This window comes from Rhipicephalus microplus, unplaced genomic scaffold (assembly GCF_043290135.1).
Source record: "Rhipicephalus microplus isolate Deutch F79 unplaced genomic scaffold, USDA_Rmic scaffold_403, whole genome shotgun sequence".
Classification (NCBI taxonomy): Eukaryota; Metazoa; Arthropoda; class Arachnida; order Ixodida; family Ixodidae; genus Rhipicephalus; species Rhipicephalus microplus.
This window is the reverse complement of record NW_027464967.1, coordinates 73,263-98,614: the sequence shown is the minus strand read 5'-3', so window position 1 is coordinate 98,614 and position 25,352 is coordinate 73,263. Positions and strand designations below refer to the sequence as shown.

The window sequence follows — 25,352 nt, the reverse complement described above, 5'->3', positions numbered from 1 at the left end:
GGACCTAAATATCATAAACTTGGTTTTGGCTGGGTTAATAATAAGTTGGTTCTCGTAGCACCATTTAGTAATATCTAGAAGTGTGTTATTCAAGTGTAAAGTAAGAGCAGTTAGAGAGTCCTCAGCTGCAGTTATAGTCGTGTCGTCTGCACGATAGTCGATAGTAAGGTTAATAATAGATTGCGCATACCTGCATAGGAGGTTCTGCTTCTTCGTTTTTTAAAAATTTTATTCTCAAGCTTTACTGCTGGAAGGAAACTCCCGGATGCGAGTACGAGGGCACCATGGAAGACGTGCTTCGACACTACGAGACAGAATGCGTTTTCCACTCTGTGGAATGTTTGCGATGCGGCAAGGCAGTCCTGCACAAGGAACTGGCCGAGCACTACGAGGCCGGATGCAGTGTCGCCGGCTCTACAGCCCGCCTTGAGAAGACTCCATGGGAGTCTAGAGCCCTGACCCTCGGGGACGTCACTGCTGCCTTTGAGGAAATGAAGTCGCTCTTGAATGACTCCAACAACGGCGAGCTGCTGGCTGCGATTCAGAGTCAAGTGAACCGACTCGCGGAACAAGTCAGGAAACGGGAATCCACGCTCGCCGAGATCACTCACGAGGTCGGGGAATCCGTAAGGTCGCGAGTGGCTCAAGTCGCGGCGAGTACGTCATCGGCCACGTCACAGCGGGAGGACCACTTTGCCGGTTTGCCGCGAGACGTTCTGCAAGGCATGCAGAAAACTTCGTCCCAAGACTTTCCGCGGCATTTCATTGAGGTTTATTATCCTTCGACAGGTAGTTGTCGTTTAAGCCTAACAACATCGCTGCCGACGACTCGTACGTGGAAGGAAATGCTCGGAAACATAAAATATCGCCTGAGCTTCGCAAACTTTGGCTACAAGGAACGTGAGGCCCACTCGATGGTTTCACAGATCGCAGTGTTGCACACGAGTGATGCCTACTTCACAGTTGAAGGTTGTAATTGTAATGAGTATACTTGCGTACGTATTAAGTTTGACGGGTCTATCGGAAGCTCGTGTGCGGTACCTTTTTTCTACGTCAAAGTATACTGCTGGGACGTTGCGCGCATGCGTCTGATGACCTGCTACGAACATCAGTGTGCCTATAGGCAAGTTAAAGAGACTCGCGCACACTGTCATTACGAATTTCGTGCTGCTACAACCTCCGACACAAGCAGTTGTTACTTGACGGACGGAAATATGTTGTTCCAAATCGAGATGTCCCGCAACTTCACGTGAAACCTGCAGGCGTTGCAAGACTTGGGAACTTGCAAGAGTGGCGCTTCGCGGGTCGTGTCTCCTGTTTACCCTTTAAATATTTGCTTGCGTGAGAGTTCATGCCGCAGTTTAACGTGAAGATAAAGTCAACAGGTCTTTAGCCATTAGCTAGATCTCACCGTTTAGCTTCTTGTTTCTTACATTTAAGTTTAACGTCTGGTGGCCAGAATTGTTATTATAAATAAAGTACGTGCAGTGAGTCTTCGCTTCTCTTCATTTGATTTTTTTAAATAACTATGAACTACCTTCTCTTGCATTTGCTACAGTGCCCTTTACTAATACATAGATATAATTTTACAAAATATGCGCCAACTTTCGCGATGTCAATGATGCAGTTGTGCACATGTTGAAACATGTCTGTGCTATTTTCGTAAACGTACTAATGGCATGCTAATTTTTGGCCTGCTAATAAAGAAGGCCCATGAAATGTTAAAATTAGCAGGTGACCATGCTCCAATTCGAAAAGAAAGTGGTGCCGTCAAACGAATTACTGGGGGTAACCACGTAATTGGCCTCTTTTCTGTTGCCAGCGAACGCAGACGCAGAAGGACAAGGGCGCCAACACCATGTGTCGTAATATTTCAGGGATTCCTTCCGTTGATTGCACCTCACCGTCATTATACATATCTCAAGGCCAACTGTTCTCATTGACAGCGCGGCCGGATACCTGTTGTGGTTAGAACCTGAGTTTATGATATATATATATATATATATATATATATATATATATATATATATATATATATATATATATATATATATATATATATATATATATATATATATATATACGCACACACGCTGGCTTCCTCCGTGTCATCTCGCCGAGATTCAGGTTCCTGCAATAACGTGCGCCTTCAGTCACGTCTCCGTTCGCGTTCGCCGGGGATGATCCGACACCGTGAGCTGCCACAGTGGACGGGGATTGCTGGTGTTGATCGGCGAGCTCATTCGTTTTCCTTTCCATGGCGGACGGCTGATCGTCGTTGCTCGCATCTCTGAGCATCGCCATCATGTCTTACAGAGATTCGATACTATCATCAAGTGTTAGAACTGGTGATTTTATAGACCTATTCACTGTGCCAAGTGTCGCTGCTGTTGATTCCGGTGTTGTGTCCCAAGTGTGTGCTGAAGGAACACGGCAAGTACATTGGGTCGTGTAGTGCTTTGAAAGTTCCTTGTGCAGGACCACTTCGTGGGAACGCGTATACCCTCCACAGCTTCGAATGTGCATTCCTTCTCGTAGTGTCGCAGCATGTCTTCCAGGGTCCGGGTAGAGGCGGACCCTGGAAGACATGCTGCGACACTACGAGAAGGAATGCACATTCGAAACCTGACGCGCTTTCGCGAAATTTTGGCTTATTACCGGGCTTCGCGCCGCCTCTACCCGGACCCCGCACACGGTTTGGAGAAAGCGGACGAACGACTGCTACGCCGCCTGCAGACTAAAACCTTTATCAGTCCGGCGGTCGCCAGGCACTTTTTGCCGGAAATCAATGGCACCTGCTCGACCTGTCATGTCCTCACCGACACATATCACGTCGTAGCATCATGCCCAGTTAATCCCGTCCCTTTCTCATCCCCTTTTCCTATCCCAACTACAGAGGCTTGGGAGGAGCACCTGCTCGGCTGCTCTACCTTGGCTGCACAACGCTCCTTGGTGGAGCGCGCACGGGCAGCTTCCAGCTCCACTGGCGTCCCGGAATAGGGTCTGGCCACTCTAGCACGCCGATGGGCCACGTCGGCACTCTCTAGTAGACTTTTTCTGAAATAAATGTTTTTTACCACCACCATGTCTTCCATGGTGCCCTCAAACTCGCACCCATGCACTTCCTTCCAGCGTTCCGGCAAACGGTTTCGTTCCCTACTAACATGGGGTGCGCGCCCACACCAACCATGTTTCACATTATAATAAAGTTGTTTACTCCTTCTCTTTCACATTACGTGGGCGTGTACACTTCACAAAGAAAACCCCAGAATGAACAACAGAGAAGAACAATGGAAGGCACTGCTGTTCAGCTCGGCTTTTGACGATCAACATTGGCTTGTTTAACGGGTCGTTGTCGTCTATAATTTGCTCCACATCGCGAACGTGACTAACGAACTTTTCTCCTTTCATTACCTTCGCTTTTTGAAGTGGCTGTCTAGCTGGGAGATCTTTTTGTAGCGGTAGACAGCGAGGAGATAGGCAAGTGCAGCGCGAGAGTTCTGCACGTGCGCAGAAACGGGCGGAAGCGCGGCGGACAGAAGCAAAAACGCTCACGGCCTCCGAGATGGCGGGCGCGCGGCGAGTTTCGCTTCACGCCGCGCGCCCGCGACTCGCCACGCGCTTCTAATCTCGGAGGCCGTAAAACGCTCGACCTGTATTTTCAGTTCTGCCAGAGATGGCGCTGCCTGTCCAGGGTTGCTCCTCTTTCTCGTAGTTTCCACACGTCGCGGCGTAATTTGGCGTTGCATCATCCTTTCCGTGTCACGCCTGGTTGTGCATGATTCTGGATTTTGTTCGGCAGCATTCTTGAGGGGGAGAAGAAGAACGCGTGCGGCGCCCGCTGAAAGAAAAGCTTGTTTCTTCGTTGCGTCTCGGTGGTTGCGTCGGCTCCTGTCGCGTCAGATCGGCGCCTGGCGTTCACACAGCCCGCACAGCCGTCAGATATCGGAGGCGCGCGCTGTCTTGAGCGCTCGTTTGTGCCACTTGCCCCGCCGCTAGAGTGAGTGGCCACTCTTGAGGACGTTACATTTCTCTACGATCGCACCGCCATGTCCGACCTTCGACGAGTGCACCGTTTCCGCGACCATGCCGTTGCAGGCGTCAACTGGCGACCGACCCGCTTTGTCGACGATGTGCCCAGTCTGCGTGTGTGTTGCCTCTGCCGCATGATTCCCAAGACGGTGCTGGTGCTTCCCTGCGGCCACGTCCTATGCCAGTCGTGCCTCGCAGCCAGCTCACATGGAAGCGGTGGACGGTGTCCCTTGGACCGAGAGCCGTTCAAAGAAGCGGAATGTTCCACCTGTGATTTGCCTGTGAGAGCAGTGAACGCCTTGAAGGTGAGAAAATCATTCCGGTCATTTGTAAAAAAAAAGTGTTTTTTTTTTAATATGGACGTGCACAGCTTTATGAAACTGGCTGTACCGTGTACGCGAACTCGTGTAATTATTGCTTTACAGCCATCATTTATCACGAAGTTTGTTTTTACTGTACATCTGAGTCGAGGTATCAAATAAGAATACACGGGAACAGCGAGACGAAAATCTTTCAGCCTTGAGCTGCTTCTGGTGCAATCACTGAGACGAAATGGGGCGTACTAAGGCTTGGTCGTTAGACGTACAGCCATCAGCACCTTCAACTCGAACGCTCCGACGCGTGGCCTCGGCTCGCATGGACTGAGGGCAGCGTCTGAAGCGTTGAAAATCATATGCTTGCTGTAGTTAACAACAGATGGTGCGCGTGTCGGTTTCACTAATGAATTTGTTGCCAGTCTGCCTGACCGGCGGGTCGAATGCACTCACTGAGCATCCCGTTTTCGCCACGTTTCACTCGTGGCTACGTCATCGCGTTCGTTGTCGTATACTTACTTCGACAATGAACCATTGTGTGCGACAGCTTACGCACCTTTCGAGTTTGAATATGGAGCTGCTGCTGAAAAGAGATCTGATGTAAAAAAACCAGAGCAAGAAAACAAACAAAAACACTGTGATGGCGTTTGGAATAGTTGCACAACAAATAAATCACAAATGCGGCGGCGTTCTTCATGTCCTGATTAATTTACTTTCGGACAGCATAAGTTGAACTGTTCTCGCAATTTAGAGTTTGCCTAGACCATGTCGCGAGAAGAGCGACGCGTGTAAAGGTGTTTCGAAACTAACACGGAGCACGTGAGCTGCAGCCAATTAAGCTACACAAAACTGAATGGCAGCGCGCTCCTTTAGGAAGTGAGTATTTATTTAGATACGGAAACGTGCCAGAAGTTACTGCCGTCATTTCCACATAAAAATGAAGAACCAATTTTGTTATGGAGCACGCTGGGATTCACTTTTGCGTAGCTTGGCCACAGCTCGCGTGCACCGCTTTACTTCTGGAGCACCTGTGTACGAGCGACACTGCCCGGTTCAAAATATCCTAATGCCTGATGCAAGTAACGCTGCGAAGTTACCGCTATGCCGTGATTATTTATTTGAATTGGTGAAGTACCCGCCGCGAGTCCGTAAGAGTGGGAGAGGGAAAAATAATGAAAGAGGCGGGGAGGTTAACCAGGGCTGAGCCCCGGTAGGCTACCCTACACTGGGGAGGGTGAGATGGGGGAAGGAAAGTTACAGAGGAGGAGAAAAAAGTCACTGTCTGGGCCGATGCGTAACAGTTTCACGTCACAAACTATGAAACAGGACGGTGCCTTTGAGAAAACGCAGCTCTGGCCGACTGGGCTCGCCCTACGTCATCTCCTGTCGGCGACTACCTTCGACGACAGCGCAGCTCTGATTTACTGGACCTGCTCTACGCCATCTACAGACGCCGACAACATCTCTCGCAAGTGTACCCCGTCCTCGGACTCCAGTGACCGTTCTTCCATCTTTCCTGTCTCTCCTATCCCCTCAGTTTGTTGTTGCTTCTTCTTCCTCTTTTCTATACCTTTACTTCTACCCTTTTATCCCTCCTCACCCCCATCCCTTGTGAGCTCTGTGGCGGTGTCGCTCACTGAAGCAGACAATAACGGGGCTCACTTTTCCCTTCCTTTCTCTTAAGAACCACTCCAACGCCGCAGCGCTTTCGTTGCCTTTCAGAATCGTTATGAGCTGTGCCACGGCACGGTCGCTCGATGACTACACGCACCGCACGGGTACACGGTGCGTAGCCGTCCAGTGGCCACGTTACCGACCACGTTACTCACAAAGTTTTGTCGATGGCTGTGCACCCTAATGGGTGCTCATCAGCACCCATTAGTTGCTGCACCTTTTTTGCACCCTAGTTTCCACCCTTTTGATGTGTTCACCCTTTAGGTTCCGCTTGTAGGGTGCTGAGACGCAGATGGGGTGCTCAAAGGGTGTGCTCAGGATGTCGACACCCTTTTTGACACCCTTATGGGTCGGAATTGGTTTAGTGTGTATACGCACCGCACGGGGACGCGGTGCGTAGTCATCCAGTGGCCGTGGCCCGTAAGGATATAAGAGTCGCTAAGCGGATGCACACTTTCTTGAGGGCCTGGGTTATATGCGGGCAACCAAGTGGCCGACGGGCCCCACGATTAAATAGGGTGTCACGGAACTTGCGACTGTATTTACCCGTCACCGAATGTTACTAGTGTTATACCGTGACTGCTGGCATTACGTGACGCCTGTGTAGTGGCCGTTTCCCGGCACAGTTTAAAGCATTTGTGTGGCTCTGTCTTTGAAAACTTGCTTGATGACGTTTATGGGGATGGTATAAAGTGGTTATTGGCTCGAGGGCCGGTGATTGTATATAGAAGAGTGGCAAGACAGCAGTTAGTGTTGCATTATAGTATATTTATAAGAGCCTGAAATGCTCTGGACAAAGCTTATATAAGCAATAAAATCGTGTGCTGGGTTACAGTGTGTTTAGAAAAAAAAAGTTCGACGATTTAGAGTACGCCGTACTCTACAATGTGTTTTGATAAAACTAGTGAACGATTTAGAGTACTTGGTACTCTACTATGAAGGAGCACTAGGCGGTCCCGTGGGACTTAGAGACGTCACAGTTCAATGAATGAAAACAGCGCCATCGTTGAAAATGTACTCTAGTTTGGTGCAATGCGAGAAAAATACAGCCTCGCAAGCACAAGAATGCCCCCTTCTGCACCCCTCTGCCGACGCCCGAGACTGGATGAGCGGCGAAAAAAAAGGAAGTTGCGCATAACTGTAGAAAAGGTCACAGAAAAGGGAAGTATTATTGAATGTGACACCAGTGATCCGCCGCTACATATTATGAAAGGTTTTGTAAGTGCTGTGATAAAATGTCATCGGTAGCCGCGACATTTTACTCGAGTGAATATTATTTGCGTTTTTGTAAATGAGGCGGTAAATAACAGCGAGGTCATTAGGAAACTTCTTTAGCAATACTATCAACTTCTTTTGTGGCGATTCTGATCAAACTTTAAAGGAATAGCTGAGTTAGTTTTCTTATGAAATTCGCGCTCAGCAGCACTTGTCCTTTTTAACGAATCCATAGTAGAAACAGTTGTCGAAGTGATAAAATTTAATTTGCGCGGAGTGTAATGCAAATATGGCGAAAAATATGCTGTGCAGTGCATGTCTAGGTTGTGAAGAGATGACGCGGATCTGCTAAATGTTTGTTTTTGTGACGCGGATCAGTTTTTGTGAAGTGGAAACGTTTGTGACGCGGATCTGCTAAATGTTGTTTTTCTACCTTTTGCATTGAAGGTTCACTGCTGGAATGAAGGACATGGATGCAAATTTGAGGGAGCCATGGAGGTCATGCTGCGACACTATGAAAACGAATGCACATTCCACACCGTCGAGTGTTTTCGATGCGACGAGCAAGTCCTGCACAACGAACTGCCAGCGCACTACTCAGCCGGATGCAGCGCAGCTGTTTCTCTGGCTTGCCCGAAGAACACCTCATCGGACTCTCAAGCCTTCACCATCCGAGATGTGATGGGCGTGCTCGTAGAAATGAAGACGCTGCTGAGGGGCGCCAATCAGGAGCCGCTGCTACCTGCAATGCAGAGTCAGGTGAATGAGCTGACTGAGCGGATCAGGAACCTGGAATCCAGGTCGGCCGCAATCCCTCAAGCTATCGCGGCAACTGCGACGTCGGATTTCGCTCAAGTCGCTGCACCGAGTCCCTCGGCCTCGCAGAAAAAGGAAACTTCTCGGCAGACTGCTACTGAAGAGGCAGGCACGTCGTCGACGTCCCAGTCCTGCTCAGAAGAAAACTCGAAGCCTCCACAGCTGAAGCCCCTTGTGGACTTGCCACAAGAAGTTCTCAAAGCTATGCGCAAAACAACTTCGCAAGATTATCCTCGGCATGCCATTACTTATATCTGTGAGGAGGCTGAATGTCATTTAGAGTTTGACGGGCTGTTGCCAACTGCAGTTGCGTGGTGGGAAGTGCCCGGAACCGTGAATTATGTTCTGACGCTCGATAAATTTTACATTTTCCCGTCGTTCAACGCACACAAAGTGGCCGATCTCACAGTGTTGCACACAAGGGATGCCTACTTGACACTTACACTCTTCACTTTTCGCGGGCACGTTCGTGTGGATATTTCGCTTCATGGCATGCGTGGAGAATCTCAATGGCTGAGCCCCGTTTTCTCCGTCAAGGCTTACAGTCTGACAACGGGGAATATTGTTCCACTGTCGACTTCCGAAGAACAGCAGGACTGCACGCACGATCGACACTTTTGGAAGCATCGTCGCCGCATATACGCCATAAACTTTTTTGCCCTGGCACCGATAGGCACCCCAATAGCCGGAATAAAATTAGAAATCGAGCTTTGTTGTCAATAAGAATGCCCGGCCGGACGATTGAGTACCTAGTTTAGTTGTGGTTAGCGAGTGTTTCTTGTTTGTTTTCTTTGTATGTCAAGCGATATAAACATTCATGTCACAGCACCACATTACCACAGAATCCAGAGTTTGTCACCATTGAGCGCACGAATACATCGCTGCTTAACCTATGTTCCATTTTGTGTGCGCGTGACTTCATGCGAGTCAAGTTCTGGTTGAAGTCTCGCTTCTTGATAAAGCACGTCGTGCATATTTTTCAAAAAAAAAAAACATTTGTTTATATTTATGAAACAGTCTTGAAATACCGTTCATGTTCAGCTCTACAGTTCTAAGAATGTTTTGAATTTTTTATGCTTTATTGGGTATTTGTTTTGCTTGAGGGTTCATGAAGTCCCGCGTTCGGTTTCTAGTGATGGGGTGTTGTGTCTCCTTCAGTCACGAATTGTGATGCGCTGTGGGAAACACGCCCAACTCGCGTGGAATAATTCCGAGGCACACAGTATCGCCTTACAAGTAGGAAAATGAAGGACAACGTTCTTTCGTGTGAGTATCTCGTAGTTAATGTTTTTCGAGTGTGTAACAAATTATCTAATTATTTTGCCACGAGTCAGCCCTAGTACTTGCATTAAAAAAAAACCCGCTATCAGGACCGAAACTACACAGTTTTTTTTTCTAGTTACTTCGAGCAAAGAAAAAATACTTTTTTATGTTGGTTTTGGAATGCGTCTCATCGAACAATTGTCGAACATGGTAATGCATTTAGCAAAGTGATCCTGGGCAGCAATTTGCAGCATAATGAAGTTGATTTCTTTCCACTCTAGAGGCCTTGTGTGATTCTTAAAAGAAAAGAAGAAAAAAGTGAGCCCCGTAACTGTCTGCGCCAGAGTGCGACAAACTCAACAGTAGCTCACGAGGGATGGGGGTAAGGAGGGATTAAAAGGTAAATAGAGGAAGGAGAGAGCGAGGCACAGGGACAGTGAACGACAGAAAACGACGGAAGTAAAGAGGAGATAGGAAAGATGGACACGGTCGCAGGAGTCCGAGGACGGAGCACCACTCGGCGAGAGCTCCTGTCGGCGTCAGGAGATGGCGTAGGGCGAGCCGTCAGCCAGAGCTGCGCTGTCGTCGGAGATCGTGTGGGCACAACCGGTCGGCACGAAATCCTGCGAGCGAGTCTCACTCTGAAGGCCTGCACAAATGTGCACACCAAGTTTCAAGCTGCTTGATGAAACATGTGGAGAGTCACGGGCTATTGAAGTTGGCGTCTCCATTTGTACACACCGTGAATGTAAGAGTGATAATTGTGGCCAAATCACAATTTCAAGTACGTTTACATTAGCAAAATCTTCTTTGCAGAAGTATCAGAAAAGCTTTGTTTGTGACACTGCGCTAACTGCGAGAAGGTTGCGTATACGTATCAAGCTTGCTTAGTTCTGAAATGATTTACCTTGATAAAGGACCCGGACCAACGCCCGTGCTCGAATCGTTCATTTGGTAATAGCGGCGTGAATACGACGTACGCGTTCATTTTGCTGCGGTTGGTGTGTGACCCAGTACACGAAGGGTAACACCCTTTATGCTCTCTGCGAAGTATCTACGGCAACTGCTGAACGCTTGCTGTTTGTCGTCTCACGACAAAATATTACGCGAAGCTGTAGACGCAGCCGAAAGACCGAAAGTTAGACAAATCCGTGTACTTCCCATCGCTCCCATGCTGGCTGGAGGCTATAGAGAACTGTAGCGTCCGAGTTTCCTATAGACTATATAGAGGAAACTATGCATTGCAAGCACTGTCGTGGCTCTGATATTGTGTACTTTCTTTCCATGCTGAAGGCTAGGATTTGATTATGGGTAGGAACTGTGACTTGCAACCATGTGTCTGGTGCCAGGTATTCTACGTTCAACAACGCCGCCAGGAAATGTGTAACTCGTAACGCGTTTCCCTTGAGAAGTTATATTCTACCTGTACTAAGGAGAAATTTCGTTGCTGCGATGTTTCGTTCGCCGGTGATAAAAAATCGGTTGCCTTCCACCACGCGACAAATGCTCACCTGCTTGGGCCAGTTCAGATGGTGTTCCTAGGACCCACCTAGATAAAATGAATCAAATGCTCTGTATGCCCTTTCATGTCGGGGCGGAACGCACAAACGCACAAATGTGGCTGAAGATGAGAAGTCGATTTCTTTCCAACGCGTTTATAAAAACTTACGATGGCAAAGGTGTTACGGTACAGGCAAAAACGAAAGAAAGGTGCGGTATTATATGTCCTCAATCGCGCAGCGCGAACTTGTCTCACTTAATAAAAGGAAAATGAAAAGCAGCGGGTTCTCGCGCAAGTACATGATTCACGCACCTGAAGACACGCCATATCTGATGGTGTGCACCATCGTGTAGTTACTGATGGTTTGAATAGCAACATGCCATTCAGTTCTGTTGTGTATTCTTGAGCGATGTTTTCTTTTGAATAATGGAAAGTCTTCTCACAATTTGTGCTTGCTTTTTTAAGCTTGTTTTACGTCATTATCTCACACGTAACTCATCTGATTTTCATTGCCGTTCTCTTCCTATTAAAATTATTATTAATATTTTCTCATTGTTATTCCTGTTAGGACTTGTATAATAATTGACAATTAGTATATGTTATTGTTTTTCTCGAAATTGTACCAATTCGTGTATCTATTCCTTTTATGCTCCCCTTATACAATGCCCTGTCGGGTCTGTAAAGTATTTTGAATAAATAAAAAAATAGAGATATGACACTCTATGGTGTGCACGATTGGCGTGACTACAACCACGCGTGGTTTAGAGCTTTAGAAGCAGCAATCCTACGTCTGCCGGCAGAAAGCGACGCGCATGCGCAGTCCGTTTGCGGCCTGTTTTCGTTACTGTATAGCGGGAGGCGCGTCACGAGTGAGTGGCGTTGATGAAGGCGTGCTCAGATGACGCTGTTAACTCGATGGTAAAATAGCCTCGTAGCTGACGCGTTGCGCATGTGCAGAGCGGCGTGTGGGGTAGAAGGGCGTTCGGTGTCAAAACTGTCTTGTATAATCTCCCACGGTCGTGCTAACCGTCCCCTAGACCACACGATGCCTGATCAGGTGAACAGGTGTACCGATTTCGCGGACATGTCATAACCCAGGCGTCAACTGGCGGCCGACGCGATTTGTCTGCGAGGTGCCCAGCTCTCTATTGGGCTGCCTTTGCCGCATGATTCCCCATAGAATTCTGGTGCTGCCGTGTGAGCGTAACCTATGTCAGTCGTGCTGCTCAACGGAGTCTCAAGATGCCGGAAAACGGGGGCCCTTGGACTATAGAGAACGTGCGAGGAAGCGGAGTGCATCGCTGATGGTGTATCTTCCACGGAAACGAAAACCTTCAAGGTGAGAAAAAAAGCAGAGTAATAGTTGGTTTGGGTTGGTCTTTATCGAGGTATTCTGAGCTACCCGCATTCTTTCATATCTCCACGTCTAGCGTAATGCTCTGTGTTTGTTTGCTCCGTCGCGGTGGTCTAGTGGCTAAGGTACTCGGCTGCTGACCCGCAGGTCGTGGGTTCAAATCCCGGCTGTGGCGGCTGCATTTCCTATGGAGGCGGAAATGTTGTAGGCCCGTGTGCTCAGATTTGGGTGCACGTTAAAGAACCCCAGGTGGTCTAAATTTCCGGAGCCCTCCACTACGGCGTCTCTCATAATCATATAGTGGTTTTGGGACGTTAAACCCCACATATCAATCAATGCTCTGTGTTTCTGTTTCGCCAACTAATCTATCGTGAACGACGTGAGCGGTAGCACACGCGATTATGGCAGATAAGTTCGAATGCATGGCCAGGAGTGATTTGCGGCAGTTGTCGTCGGAAAGGGCGCCACGGTTTGGATGACGTTGACACTTCAGCTTCTCTAGTTATGTCATGTATTACAGAATTTCCATTGATATAGATCACGTCCAGTGCCACCTCCTTTATGCATCTACTGTGAAAAGCTTGAAGACATTACAATTTTTTTCTACTTGCTAGCCGTCGTGTCATTAGCCATAAATCATTTCGAAACTTCATTCAGAAACTTGAAAACTGCTCTGGATTCTGAAAACATTATTTGCTTTGGGGAGCCTTTGTCGGCCCGCAGCAGCAGTAATGTCTATTCAGTTATACGCGAAGACAAAGACTGCTTTATTCCCAATGCCCCACCGCAGTGGTCTAGTGGCTAAGGCACTCGGCTGCTGAGTCGCAGGTCGCAGGATCGAATCCCGGCTGCGGCGGCTGCATTTCCGATGGAGGCGGAAAGGTTGTAGGCCCGTGTGCTCAGATTTGGGTGCACGTTAAATAAACCCCAGGCGGTCGAAATTTCCGGAGTCCTCCACTACGGCGTCTCTCATAATCATATGGTGGTTTTGGGACTTAAACCCCACATATCGATCACTCACTCTGTCACTCAATCAATCAACTTTATTCCCAAATAAAATTTCACACTTCTAAAGAAATTTCTACCGACCTGCAAGTTTTCTTTTTGGCCCATTGCACGTGTAAGTGTGGCGTGGAGCAGACCGCGCCGAATGTTTTTCCACATCAAGTCCAAGTAGTACCTTAGAGTCCCTTGTGCGCACAGATCAAGTAGGGGATGCTTAATTCTTAGCATAGTATCTCGAGTCGAAAGGCCGGGACGAAAACCTATCATCGAGTGCGAAAAGACACCATTTTCCTCAACATAACGCGTTAGCCTGTTTAAAATGACATGCTGAGTGACTTTCCCCAAACACGATGTTAGCGAAATCGGTCCGAGATTTTTCAGCGCTACGCTCTTGCCCGGTTGATTACCGAGCCGGTATTTTTGCGAAGCCTCTGCGCCGTCCATCTGTGCCCCGTCGTTCAGTCACCTCGACTTGTGAACCGTCATCATCTGGTGCAGGCTTCGTCGGAAGTCTTGATTTCCGGTTGGACACCGTCCGCCATCCTAGACCTTCAGTAAATTCCTCTGCCGACAGCACTTCCCCTTCTACTTTATAGCTGCAATGCCAGACGCGCGTCCCGCTACGTAGAGCTGTCAGACCTACTTTTGGCCGTCCACGGGTCGTTTTTTTTTTTTTCAGCCGAGTTTTCGAAAACAAAACGACGCGATTACACGTGATCGACAAATCACGCATGGTAAGCCCACGCGTGGCCGTTAGTTGGACGGCTTCGGTATCTCATCGCTTGAGGAGCGAATTTCGGCTCGCATGCGAGCGCAAAATTTGGACCTGTATCAAGTAGCGCCAGAGCTACATGCTTCGACGGACGACAGCGGTCGCGACGAATCCGACGGACCACCACCATCGCCACCACCAGCCGCAAGCCTGAAGAATGCAGATAGGCAAATAATTTCGCGTGTCGCAGCGATCGCATTCACAAGCTGGCGTGCTTCTTCGGGAAACGAGCTACTCTGGAAACGCCTCGCGCATGCGCCTCAGTTTCCCAGCATAGGCTACGAAAGCAGCGCCGCTTTTCACGCTCTACTTCTTTGACCTTGTAGGCCGCATATAAACAAACGAAAGTGAACAATAACATACATATTTAAAATTTAGGCCCTTACTTTGGTGCTCTTTAATTAATCTCAGCAAAGTGATAATGACTTCATATTTGTGGTTCATGGTTCTTGCGCTAAGGGCGCGAAATGCCGGTTTTTATTACTTTTGAACGAGATTTAAAAAATAAGTCCAACTCAGATCGCGAAAAGCATGCTGTTACCTGCCACCATATTTCACGCTCTTTTCCTTTTCACCGGAATCCAATAACCCGTTGTGGCCATTTGTGGGTCTTTAACATTGCTGCGAACGCAAACATTAAGGGGCTATGACGCACACCTTTGGATCATAATCCTTGTTATGTGGATTAATCTTTGTGGACTGACAAACAACCCGAAATAATTTCAGCCGTTTCAGTCCAGTACCTAATTCATAATCCGTTAAACCATTTACAATTATGGAGCGGCATCATTGTAGAGAAACACTCGCGAGCCGTCGAGCCGTGTCGTAAATGTTTCATGCTGTGTGAGTGCCCGCGTTTCGGTGAACGGTTTCGTTCCCTACTCACATGGGGTGCGGGACCACACCAACTAGGTTTCACACTACGTGGGCGCGTACACTTCACAATGAAGAACAGCCCAGCACGATCGACACAGAGGAACAATGGGAAGCACTGCTGTTCCGCCAGGCTTTTGACGATCAGCTTTGGCCTAACTAACCAGTCGTTGTTTATCATCTGCTCCGCATCGTTAACGTGATTATTAGGAACTTTTCTTTTATAGTTACTTTCGCTTTTCGAAGTGTCTGTCTAGCTGGGAGGTCTTCTTGTAGCGGTAGACAGCGAGGAGCTGCAAGTGCACAGCTCTGCACGTGCGCGAAAACGGGCGGCAGAGCGGCGGAAAGAAAATGGCTCGACCTGTATTTTCAGTTCTGCAAGAGATGGCGCTGCCAGTGCAGAGTTGCTCTTTCTCTCGTAGTTTCCACACAGAACAGCTGTTTCCACGCGTCCCGGCATTACTTGGCGTTGCATCATCCTTTCCTTCTCAAGCTTGGTTCTGCATGACTCTGGATTTCACTCGGCAGCGTTCTGAGGGGGAGAGGAAGCGCGCACGTGGCGCCTTTTGTGATGCTTGTTTATTGGTTGCGCCGGCGTCAGATCGGCGCCTGCCATTCGCACAGCCCTCAGAAATCGGAAGGCGCGCGCTTTCTTGAGCACTCGTTTGTGCCACTTGCCTCGCCACTCGAGTGGGCACTCTTGACGAGAGAGAACTTTTCTACGATCACACCGCCATGTCTGACCATCGACGAGTGCACCGTTTCCGCGACCATGCCGTCGCAGGCGTCAACTGGCGACCGACCCGCTTTGTCGACGAGGTGCCCAGTCTGCGTGTGTGTTGCCTCTGCCGCATGATTCCCAAGACGGTACTGGCGCTTCCCTGCGGCCACCTCCTATGCCAGTCGTGCCTCGCAGCCAGCTCCCATGGAAGCGGTGGACGGTGTCCCTTGGATCGAGAGCCGTTCAAAGAGGCGGAATGTTCCACCTGTGATTTGGCTACGAGATCAGTGAACGCCTTGAAGGTGAGAAAATAATTCCGGTTGTTATTTGGTAGAATTCTTTTGAATATGGGCGTGCACAGCCATGTGAAACTTGCTGTACCGTATACGCGAGTTCGGGTAATTATTGCTTTACAGCCAACATTTATCGCGGAACTTGTTTTAGGGGTGAATCTCCCTAAGGCACTGGTCTGTTCATCCCTTGTATGTATGTACGTGACCGCGCATAGTTCCACCTTTGCCAACTGCCCACTACTTCGTCCTTGTAAACATACCACTACACCCCGTCACTGATCATAAACAAATACTGCCGAAAAGTAGCCAATCTGAAATGCAAGATGGTCGTGTACTTGTATCTAGGTGCGCGTTAAAGAACCACAGGTTGTCCCGCTGTGTCTGTCTTTTGTTTGTTCGTGTCAGCCTATAGTTCAACGTTTGCAAAATGCCTACTACTTCGTCCTTGCAAACATCCCACTACGCCCCATCATCGTTCGACCACTTCACCGCCCAGAAAGCCGTTATAATGAAAGGGAAACGGAAGTGACGTATAGCTGCCACTTACGAATAATGAAACTTCTTTTATAATTATATGCAGCGTTTTCCACGTCGATGATGTAGTGGGCGATATTCGTGTATGGTTCATGGTTTGGCAATGAAACCCTCCAGTGCTTCGCCCAACTCTTCATCATTCGCTTCGTAAATATGCTGTGATAATTTTTTACTGCGTATCTTGAGTCGAGATATTAAATAACAATCCATAGTAACCGCGATGCAAGATGTTTTAGCCTTGAGCTGCTTCTCGTGCAATAAATGAGATGAATTGAGACGTACTATCTTGGTCGTTAGAAGTACGTTATTTCATAAGTTGCAGTCACTAGGGCCTCGATACGCTTGAAAAAACCCATAGATTGTTGACGAACTTCGAAAGTTATTAGAAATCGGTAGAATAACAAGATTACTTTGACTCAGATATTAGAGTGACACTTGGGCGCCATGAAAAAATGCTCGGGTAAAATTGGTAATTAGTACCGATCAGTTTTTGCATTTTCGAAAATCTTGCCGCTGAAATCGATGCGCCCTGTCTACATGCGCAAGACTGATTCCGTATTTTATGAGCGATAACCGCTTCACGAGTCAAGTGGTTCAACATGCGTTCCTCCCAATGGAAAGCGTTCAGATACCGAGGTGCTATCAACAAACATAAACTGTTCAGTCAGGTTATCTCGTTTCGAAGATAAAACATTGGTGCGTACGCTTGAGCTTCCGCTTCAGGAACAGAGCGTGATAGCGTGATTGGGCCTCGTTCGCGGCTTCTCATTCGCTAGCTAAACCTTCCTTCTCGATGGGCAGCTCGACCATGCCACGAGAATCGCGATGCGTGTATTCGGAATGACCATGGCCGATAGGTGGCGCGCTGTGCAATTCAAGATGGCTGCGCAGGGACGATCAACCCGTGAACTCGCATGGTAGAAGATAAGGCGCGCAGACGTACTCCCCATGCCGCTTTGACTAGATGAACTCTTGATCGTCAAGTGAATGTATATCGGACCAAGAGTACTTTCCCAAACTATAGGAACTGCTGAATGTTCGCTACCTCGTTTTGTGCCGCCGTGCGAAAAGTGGTGGTGTCGGCTGACCGTTCGTGTATCAACGATGCTTTGCGTGACCCTGTGCGTGCTACAGAAAACTGCGCGAATCAATATTCACGTAGGGACTGAATGGGACTTCGAGGTAGTTTGTGCCGAGCCTGCCGGGTGAATTTGCGGCAGTAGTAGGCCACTAGCGATTAGCGCGCCGTCGCGGCTGCACAGGACCGAATGTTTACCGTAAAGCGATGGCTTGCAAACATATCGCATCGTCGTAATGATTTATTTATTTATTTATTTATTACGTACTGCAGACCCTTAGTTACAAGCAGGCGGGCAGTTACAACAGGACATCGTTGAAACAATAAGTTGCATAAAGATTGTTTGGGGTGAGTTTCATACACTATTGGTGAGCACAAGGAGCCACATACATAATTATTCCATAATAGCGCATGTACCGGACAAAAAAGAAAAATAAACACCACAAATTCATACTTCATATGTTGTGCGATTGAAGTAAAGATAAATACATAATAAATTCAAAACAATAAACACAATAATTTTCACTGTTGCGCTGTGAGCCACATTCCGCTACTTCTTTAACGGAACACTGGCATTAAACTTCCCATTACGTCGCGTTTGTGTCACAGCCATGATCAGACTCTGTTTAACAGTGTGCAATTCGCTGCACTCGGATGTTGCAGGTTCCATCAGCGCGATCGAAACAAGGATATCGAAACTAACAAACGCGTACGCTTTTCGCAATGTCAAAGTTGTGAACATTTGTCGAACAACAACGTTGTTCGGGTGGTACCGGTAAAGTGCTGGGGAAGTTAGCGTGGACTGTAGTCGTAACAGCATATTTCGTTGCTCGAGTATACGCTCGAGATCAACCAGCTGGTTGATCTCGAGCGTATACTGACGGCATGGTGCGTTTTGTACTATTCACTGTAATCGGGCTACATGCAGTGCACACACCCACACAAAAAAAGCAAGTTTTTTTTATTTTGAGCTCGCCAAAGGATCATCATCATCAGCCTGACTACGTCCACTGCAGGACAAAGGCCTCTCCCATGTTCCGCCAGTTAACCCGGTCCTGTGCTTGCTGCTGCCAATTCATACCCGCAAACTTCTTAATCTCATCTGCCCACCTAACCTTCTGTCTCCCCCTAACCCGCTTCCCTTCTCTGGGAATCCAGTTAGTTACCCTTAATGACCAGCGGTTATCCTGTCTACGCGCTACATGCCCGGCCCATGTCCATTTCCTCTTCTTTATTTCAACTATGATATCCTTAACCCCCGTTTGTCCCCTAATCCACTCTGCTCTCTCCTTGTCTCTTAAGGTTACACCTACCATTTTTCTTTCCATTGCTCGCTGCGTCGTCCTCAATTTAAGCTGCACCCTCTTTGTAAGTCTGCTAAAGGATATTATGCAATAAACACAATCAAAGTGACTTACGAGCGTGAAAAAAAAACATTAACGCAAGACGGGACAGAAAGTGCAAGTCGCTGCTCGTGAGCTAGCAGCTGATCGCTCATCGTCGCCATCACCGTGAAAAATCCTCGAAATCAAGACAGTTTCTTTGAACATCACTTCTGAAAGTAATCTGAGCAATTCTCTCCGGTGACCGTCTTCCATAGCATCAACAACGCGTCATTTCACAATCGATGCGCCCTGTCTACATGTGCAAGAGCGATTCCTTATTTTTCGATCGATAACCGCTTCACGAGTGAAGAAATCCAATGTACTTTCATCCCAAAGTGGGAAACGAAGGGTTCAGATACCGAGCTGCTATCAACAAACTTAAGCTCTTCAATCAGGTTATCTCGCTTCGAAAATAATCAGACGCGGAGCAATCAGTCTCTATGCGGCTGCATGCTTTCTTCCTGCTTTCTTGAGGGCCTGGTTATATCTGGGCAACTTTCATTCATTTCATTCCTCTGTCACCGAATATCACTTGCCCTACTGTGACTCCTCATGCCCCGCCGCGGTGGTATAGTGGCTAAACTGCTCGGTTGATGACCCGCAGGTCGCGTGATCCAATCCTGGCAGCGGCGGCTGCAATTTAGATGAAGGCGAAAAGGCTGCAGGCCCGTGTGCTCCGATTAGGGCGCACGTTAACTATCCGGAAATCTCCACTACGGCGTCTTTCATAATGATATGGTGGCTGTGGGACGTTAAACCCCTCATATCGATTACAGTGCCTCCTCGCATTAAGTGACGCCTGTGTAGTGGCCATTTGCACGCATAGTATAAAGTATTTGCGTGCTTGCAAAGTATTTGAACGCTTGCTTCATGATGATTATTTTTATTCTTTTTCTTTATTCAGAAATACCCTGCTTTGCCCAAAGGCGTGTAAGCGGGGGGTTACAGCTTTGAAAAAAACAAGTCTTTGTTATGGCAGCACACTTGGTCACAAGACAATTGATTCCACTCTTGTACAGTATGAACGAAAATAGAATTAGCATAAAGGTTCGTTCCAGTACGGTATTCTTCAATCTTAAGGTCATGATCAGACCTTCTAGACAGATAATGCGGTGGTTTAAGGTGTCTTTATTGATGCCAGTCTTATTATGGTATGTCTGAAATAACAATTTCAAACGCAATTTTCTTCTGCGAGAGGAGAGCGCTTCCCATCCCAGCTCGTTTTTCATTTCAGTACAGCTGTCGCCTCGCTTCTACCGACTGAGAACGAACCTTGCCGCTCTGTTCTGTATTTTCTCGATCAGATCAATGAAGGACTTTTGGCGCGGATCCCACACACAACATGCATATTACAAAATCGGGCGGACAAATGAAATATACGCAGTACTTTTTAGGACAGCAGGGGAGGATCTCGGATATGTTGAATGAAACTTAGGGCTCTGGCAGCTTTTGCCAATACAGCATGCACATGCGCATTACATGAACAGTCGCTCGTAAGTGTTACACCCAAGTATTTATACATTGATTGATGATCAATGACGTCACCGTTCAAGAAGTAACGCGTTTCATCCTTTTTCTTTTTTTTAGTAAAAGACACGTGCACACATTGTTTCACATTAAGTTGCATTTTCCACTTATCACACCATTGCACAATTCGGGTAAGGTCAGCCTGCGATTCAATGCGATCCTGTTCATTTTTTATTTTTCTGTACACAACTGAGTCGTCAGCGAATAAACGTAATCGAAAAGTAATGCCATCAGGAATATCATTAATGTAAACTAAAAACAGTAGCGGCCCTAAAACGGACCCTTGAGAGACACCCGATGTTACTTCCACCGTAGAAGTAGTACCATTGAGAATGACACATTGCCGACGCTGTGATAGATAACAGGCTATCCAATTCAGTACTTTCTTATCAATATTTGCCCTTTCGAGTTTGCTAAGAAGCAAGGGATGGCACATGGTGTCAAACGCCTTTATGAAATCTAAGAAAACAGTCTGTTGGGCCGTTGTCATCAACCTCGGACACTAAATTATGGTAGAACTCAATCAGCTGTGTTGTGCAAGGCAGGCCCCTGCGGAAACCATGTTGATCATCAACTAATAATTTATGTTGAACTAAGTGTTTCATTATGTCTTTATAGACAATGTGCTCTAGTATTTTGCAGGGAATAGATGTTAATGAAATAGGTCTATAATTGTTGGCCTCTTTTTTAGAACCACCCTTGTGAATGGGAACAACGAAAGCCATTTTCCAGTCCGCAGGCATAACCCCAGTAGAGAGAGATTTTTCGTATATTAGGTAAAGATAAGATGCTATTGGCCAGGCACAACGCTTCAACACGCGTGGGGAAATACCATCTGGACCAGGGGCCTTGGTTTCGTCTATATTTTTTAAAAGGGATTCGATACCACTCACACAGCGTTCAACCGGTGGCATTAATGGCTGAGTTCCCAGAGGTGGCTCTGCCAGCGTAGATAATTTCGTAAAATTCGTTTGAGGTAAAAATACGGAGTGAAAGAAATCGTTAAGACACGACGCTTTATCAATGTCGCTGGACAAGATCTATCATGGAAAATTTCGTTTACTCCGGTTGGATCAGCTCCACAGTTTCTTACGTATCTCCAAAAATGCTTTGGGTTCGTTTTTATACTTTCGTTTAGTCGATTAAAGTATTGATCCTTTATGCTACGAACTTTAGATTTATATTCATTAGTTATCTCGATCAACTTGATGTACTGATAACTACTATGGGTTCTTTTATATGCCTTGTATACTCGTCGTCTTTTTCTTATTAATCTAAAAATCGCTGGTGTCACCCATGGCTTCCTGCACTTTTTGAGTTTAACCGCGTTTGTACTTGGCACATACTTTTCCGTTAGTTCTACGACTTTTGCTTTAAATAGAGACCACAGTTGTAAAACGTCGGCGCTCTCGCAATGACTATCGAAAACAGGCAAATGAGCAAATAAATCCTGAGAAATAGCAGAGTAATCACCCTTATCATAAAAATATACCTTCCTCGATTGGCCGGGCTTGGGTCTCTTGATCACACGTTTAATAGTTGCTACAACCGCGAGATGGTCACTGATACCGGGTATACACGTCAGAGTCTACAATATTTGGCGAATTACAAAAAAGCAAATCTACAATGTTATTATTCCTTGTGGCCACAGTAACGTATGGAGTAAGACCGAACGTATCAACGATGTTTTTCATGTTGATGTTTTCGCGACAACCAGTCAAGGCGGTACATGTTCCATTATACCACGTCAAATCCGGTAGATTGAAATCACCGGCAAGTATAAACTGATATGATGTTCTGTAAATTATGTCGTACAGTTGCTGCAACGTATCCGGGTCAGAATTTGGTGGTCGATAAAACGTTCCGGCAATAAATTTCATATTATCAGCAAGTGTCACCGTGCACCAGACTGATTCTACGTCATCGTGCCCGATATCAAGTTCAGATGACCGTAAGGAAGAGTGAACTAACAAAAATACCCTTCCACCTGTTCTTGCCCTATCTTTTCGGCAAACGGTAAAGTGGCTAGGAAACACCTCACTATTATTGATTGACGGTATCAGCCATGATTCTGTCCCAAACACCATTTCTGCCTTTGTCGATTCAATTAAGTCCACGAATTCATCTATTTTATTCACAATACTTCTGCAGTTTACAACAACAGCTGTTAGGTTGCGTGAGGATGAGGCGGTCTTACAAGCAGGATGTCACTTCTTTAGAGCTGGACCTACCTTTTCTTTTTCTTTGTTCCACGTGAAGGCCTTGCCATCAACAATTAGTTCGTCAACACTTAGTTTAACCTTGCTACTGCTGTCTGCTAGTTCAGTTTTAGCATAGTTCCACAATCGTTTTCGGATTTCTCGTGTTTCTGGTGCGTAGTCCTAATTTACACTGTAATCAGACCCTTTGAATTTCTTAGCGTTTTTAAGGACATCCATTTTTTCCTTGTCGGAAGAAAAATTAACAACAATTGGCCGGTTGAACTTCTTGTTGAATCGACCGATACGGTGTGCTCGTTGTACTGACGTCAGTTCTATTTCAAGACGAGTTAGACAGATGTCCTCAATCAGTTTCTCAGACTGCTGCCTCGTCTCTCCCTTGTCATCTTTAATGCCATTAAAGGCCAGGTTGGCCCTTCGGCTTCTATTTTCAAGGTCGACGTCTTTTGTTTGCAGTTCCTGAACGTTCTTTTCGAGCTGTTTGACCACGTTTCCATGCTGTTCTATTGTCTCGTTAAAAACTTCAATCTGTCCTTCAGCTTTGCTCAATTTATGATTTATTTCAGAGAGCATAGCTTCATGTTTTGCTTGTTCTTCCTGGATTATGGTGACGATGATGGTGATATGAAGTGGTTATTGGCTTGAGGGCCGGTGATGGTAAAAGAGCACCAAGAAAGTAGTTAAAGTGTTATAATACTGTGTAACCTGGCTGTATAATAGCCTGAAATAATGTGCACAAAGCTTATATAAGTAATAAAATCATGTGTTAGGCGACAGTTCAATCAATAAAAACGGCGACATCAGTGAAAATGTACTCTAGTTTGGTAAAATACGAGGGAACTACTACTTCGCAATCGCAGAAGTGCCTCTTTTTGTATGTCCCTGCCGATGCGGCTGCTTGGATTCATCTAAAAAAATGAAGTGGTGCATAACTGTAGAAAAGCTCGCGAAAAAAGGGGCGCAGCATTGAATATGACACCGGTGACCTGCCGCTGAAGAGGCGTGATATTACGAAATGTTTTGGAAATGCGGCGATAACATGTCCTCGGTAGGCCAGTAATTTTACTCGGGTAAATATAATCAGCTTCTTTGTAAATGAGGGAATAAATGACAGCAAAGTAACTGGGAAAAAATGTTTAAGCTCAAAAATAAACTTTAGATGGGGTGATTCTGGGAAATATTTAATATATCTAAAAGAGCTTGCTTATCAAATGCTTGTTCAGCAGCACAAGTTCTCTTTCAAGAGTTCAGAAGAGAAACATAAAAAAATTTATAATATTTCATTTCTATGGAGTGTCATGTGAATATTGCAGAAAATATGCTCTACTGTGCACGTCTCTGTTTTGAAAAGATAACTCGCGTCTCCGAAACTTCTTGTCTTCATTTGTTTCTTTCTTCCTTTTGCAACGAAGGTTCACTGCTGGAATGATGGACATGGATGCAAATTTGAGGGAGCCATGGAGATCATGCTGCGACACTATGAAATCGAATGCACATTCCACGCCGTGGAATGTTTCCGATGCGGCGAGCAAGTCCTGCACAGGGAACTGCCAACGCACTACGAAGCCGGATGCAGTGCAGCTGTTTGTTTAACTAGCACTAAGGACACATTATCGGTCTCTCAAGCCTTGACCCGCCAAGATGTGACGGCTGCCCTCGTAGAACTTAAGACGCTGCTGAAGGGCGCCAATCAGGAGCTGCTGCTACCTGCGATTCAGAGTCAAGTAAATGAGCTAACTGAACGGATCAGGAACTTGGAATCCAGGTCGGCCACGATCACTCATGCTGTCGCGGCAACTGCAACGTCAGATATGTCTCGAATCGAAGTGCCGAGTCCCTTGGTGAAGAGGGAAACTTCTCGGCAGAATCCAACTGAAGAGGCAAGCACGTCGTCGACGTCCCGGTCCAGCTCGGGGGAGAAGTTGATGCCTCAACAGCTGGGACCCCTTGTGGACTTGACACGAGAAGTTATCAAAGGCATGCGCAAAACTTCATCGCAAGATTATCCTCAGCATGCCATTACTTATGTCCGTGGGAATGCTCGATGTCAATTAGAGTTAGGTGGGATGTTGCCAACAGCAGTTACGTGGAGGGAAGTACGTGGAACCATGAAATATATTCTGACGCTCGAAAATTTTTTTTACTCGTCGCTCAGCGCACACAACCTGGCTGATGCCACAGTGTTGCACACAAGGGACGCGTACTTGACATTTAAACTTTTCGGTAGTTTCGCTGACCTTCGTGTGGATATTACGTTTCATGGCATGCGTGGAGAATCTAAAACTTTGGCTCCCGTTTTTTTCTGCAAGGTCTACTGTCTTAACACAGGTAGAATTCTTCCAATCTCTATGCATGAAGAACTGCAGGACTGTAAGCACGATCGAAACTTATGGACGCATCGTGGCCTCATATATACCATAGGCTGTGGTACCCTGTCACAGAGAAACGACAGAGTCGGAATCAAGGTAGAACTTGAGCTTTGTCATCAATGAGAACTCCCGGGCGCAAACTTCAGTGCGTACTTTTCGTTTAGTGAGTGAGTGCATTCTGTTTCTTTACTTTGTATGTCCAGCGATATCGGAGTTAAGTCGCACGATCACACAACCATGAAGCCTAGAGCTTTTCAGCATTGGGCGCATAAATATTGCACTGCTTGACCTATTTTGCATTTTGTGTGCGTGTGAATTCGTGTAAGTGAAGTTCCGAGATTCTGTTGGAAGCTTCGGTTCCCGAATAAAGCACGTTGTGCGTCTGTTTCAAAAAATAAACCGTTGTT

The 25,352-nt window shown here is 46.8% G+C and overlaps 2 protein-coding genes across 2 annotated transcripts; both read left to right on the top strand.

The window, feature by feature from the left end:
• The first annotated feature begins 3,642 nt into the window (after positions 1-3,642).
• On the top strand, positions 3,643-11,536 carry LOC142794354 (uncharacterized). The gene is made up of 2 exons (XM_075885882.1): positions 3,643-4,337; positions 7,683-11,536. Exons 1-2 carry the CDS (start codon positions 4,050-4,052, stop codon positions 8,772-8,774), a joined length of 1,380 nt encoding a protein of 459 aa, XP_075741997.1. The 5' UTR covers positions 3,643-4,049; the 3' UTR covers positions 8,775-11,536.
• A 3,445-nt stretch (positions 11,537-14,981) lies between these two features.
• On the top strand, positions 14,982-25,344 carry LOC119186750 (uncharacterized). The gene is made up of 2 exons (XM_037435178.2): positions 14,982-15,842; positions 23,989-25,344. Exons 1-2 carry the CDS (start codon positions 15,555-15,557, stop codon positions 25,066-25,068), a joined length of 1,368 nt encoding a protein of 455 aa, XP_037291075.2. The 5' UTR covers positions 14,982-15,554; the 3' UTR covers positions 25,069-25,344.
• The last annotated feature ends 8 nt before the right edge of the window (positions 25,345-25,352 follow it).